Raw genomic sequence first — 2,462 nt, 5'->3', positions numbered from 1 at the left:
CACACACACACACACACACACACACACACACACACACACACAAACTAGCTGGGCATGGTGGCATGCATCTGTAGTTCCAGCTCCTTGGAAGACTGAGGTGGAAGGATCACCTAAGCCTAGCAGGTGGAAGCTGGGGTGGCCGTGAGCGTGCTACTCCAACCTGGGTGACAGGAGTGAGACTCCAACTCAAAAAAAAAAAAAAAAGAAAAGAAATAAAGATATACCACAAATTCATGTTTATCTTAAGAATCAGGCCGGGCACGGTGGCTCATGCCTATAATCCCAGCACTTTGGGAGGCTGAGGTGAGAGGACTGCCTGAGCTCATGGGTTCGAGACCAGCCTGGGCAACTTGGCGAGACCTCAGCTCTACACTAAATCTACACTTAGCCAGGCATGGTGGCACATGCCTGTAGTTCCAGCTACTTGAAAGGCTGAGGCGGAAGGATTGCCTGAGCCCAGCAGGTCAGGGCTATGGTGGCCGAGAACGTGCCACAGCCCTCCAGCCTGGGAGACAGAGTAAGACTCCAACTCAAAAAAAGAATCAGAAAAATCCATGTTAGCACAGGGAAATGAACAACTTAAGGTAATGTCAAGTATAGGAAGAACATGGCTAGGACTGCAGTGTGGCTTCTTGGCTCTTCTCTGTGCATGTGAGCACATTCAGGCTGGTCCTTTAGTTGCCCAGCGAGCATCACTTGCACCAGACACACAGTTTCTTCATCAAAGTCAGTCCTTGGGCTTCTGCCTGCAGTGTCCACAGTTCGCCCAGGCAGAGTTAAGGGCACCTGCTTCTGAGTCCCCAGTTTTCTTGGACTGTACCCCATGGTGTGCAGCTTACTATCTAATAAATAGCCTGTTCTCCCAGGAAGCAATCCCTGGGTCATGGTCTGAGCTGACTACCAGGGCGAAAATTCTCTCCCGTGGCCACAGTCGAGCCCGGCACACACTGGAGATGCCACACAAAGGACCCCGTGCCTGCCCTGTCCCCTAAGCTGCGAGCCCCAGCGGCCGAACTGGGTTATGTTTCTTTTGAGATCCTCAGCACCGACTGGAGGCTGACACAGCAGGTTTTCATTAATGAGCACTGCGGACTGAAAAGGGGACTGATGGACCTACAGAAAGGCCTGAGTAAGGGCATGAGGCTTGGCCTCGCCAATAAATACAGAAAAGCCCCCCCTCGGTGTGAGCATTTGGAAAGGCTTGGTTCAAATGACCCCTAAGAACATGCCAGGGACCACGTCCCCCAGAAGCTTCTTTTGTAACTCGTGCACACTAACATGCCTTTTCTTTCCCCACGGAAGAAACATCGCCAAGGTGGTGAGCCAGGTGCACGCCTTCCAGGAGAACCCCTACACGTTCAGTCCTGACCCCAAGCTGCAGTCATACCTCAAGCAGAGGATCGCCCGCTTCAGTGGTGTCGACATTTCCACGCTGGCAGCAGACAACAGGGCCAATCTCCACCAGGTCTCTAGCGAGAAGCACTCCCGGAAGATCCAGGACAAGCTGCGCAGGATGAAGGCCACATTCCAGTAGCCGAGCTGTGTGGAGCGCTCCAGACCGGACCCGACGGCAGGGCAGCTGGCCGTGGGAGGAGCTGCGCCTTGGCAGAGCAGCTCTGCTCAGCTAGGCACCCCGGGGGGCTCGCATCAGGCGGTGAGGTGGGGGCTCACCCAGGCCATTCCATGGGGAGAGGCAGAGCCAGGACGGGCACAGAGATCTTGGAGACTTGTGTTTTGCTAGAATCAGAAAGTTAAATTTAAAAATGAAAATAGGTAAGTGAACTTCCCAAGAGTTTTGTGCCTGTCTCTCTCTCCAATGACGTCCCCCAAACCCCACCCTCCCCTCCCCCAACGCAACAGACTTCGGCGTAGCTGCTACCTGAGCAGCGAGCCAGCCTAGTCTGCTGGGCAGTGAGGGACCAAAGCTGACCTTCGAGCCATGCAACTGCAGCCCCGTAGCCCCCGCCTCCCTCCCACTGCCCGGTTCCCCTCAGCTCAGACCCCCCAGGTGCCCTCGGCCTCCTGCCGGTGTGAGCACCTTGGGCTGGGAGCCCCCCTTCGGCTCGCACTCCCCCCCACTTGGCATAACTCTTGGGGGGCAGGCACAAGGGCAAAGGCTCTGCTTCCTGGAAAGGAGTCAGACACTCATAGCAGCCCCGTGGCCGAGGTGCCACCACAGTGAGACCCCAGGGCATGCCCACTGTCTCGTGGTCAGGACTGCAGGGCTGCCACTGCTGCCCGGGCACCTGCAGCAGCCATGCATGTGCACACCCGTGCCCACTGTGCACCCACGGCTCAGCACTGTCACCTGCGCTTTGCCAGACAGACGAAGACAGGAGTCTGCTGCCTCGACGGCATCCAGCCCTCCCAGGTTCACGGTCTTTTAGTGAGAGGAGGAAGCCGCCCTGGCCAGGGGTGTGGGAGCAAAACAGAGAGCAGCCAGTCTCGGGGAGACCCGCCTG

At 56.7% G+C, this 2,462-nt stretch overlaps 1 protein-coding gene across 5 annotated transcripts in view; it reads left to right on the top strand.

Moving 5' to 3' along the window:
- The window catches only part of KNDC1 (kinase non-catalytic C-lobe domain containing 1), a 57,774-nt gene extending 55,992 nt beyond the window's left edge, over positions 1 to 1,782 (top strand). For 2 of the 5 annotated variants that reach the window (XM_008049585.2, XM_008049582.2), the window contains one exon: positions 1,303 to 1,669. In XM_008049585.2, the coding sequence (XP_008047776.1) occupies positions 1,303 to 1,534 (232 nt within the window). In that variant the 3' untranslated portion in view covers positions 1,535 to 1,669. Of the gene's footprint in view, positions 1 to 1,302 lie in introns of all 5 variants that reach the window. The other 3 variants (XM_008049584.2, XM_008049583.2, XM_008049586.2) reach the window with 2 other exon arrangements.
- The last annotated feature ends 680 nt before the right edge of the window (positions 1,783 to 2,462 follow it).

This window comes from Carlito syrichta, unplaced genomic scaffold (genome assembly GCF_000164805.1).
Source record: "Carlito syrichta isolate Samal-C Ts95f unplaced genomic scaffold, Tarsius_syrichta-2.0.1 Scaffold135794, whole genome shotgun sequence".
NCBI lineage: Eukaryota > Metazoa > Chordata > Mammalia > Primates > Tarsiidae > Carlito > Carlito syrichta.
This window is presented reverse-complemented; position numbering and strand designations above follow the sequence as displayed.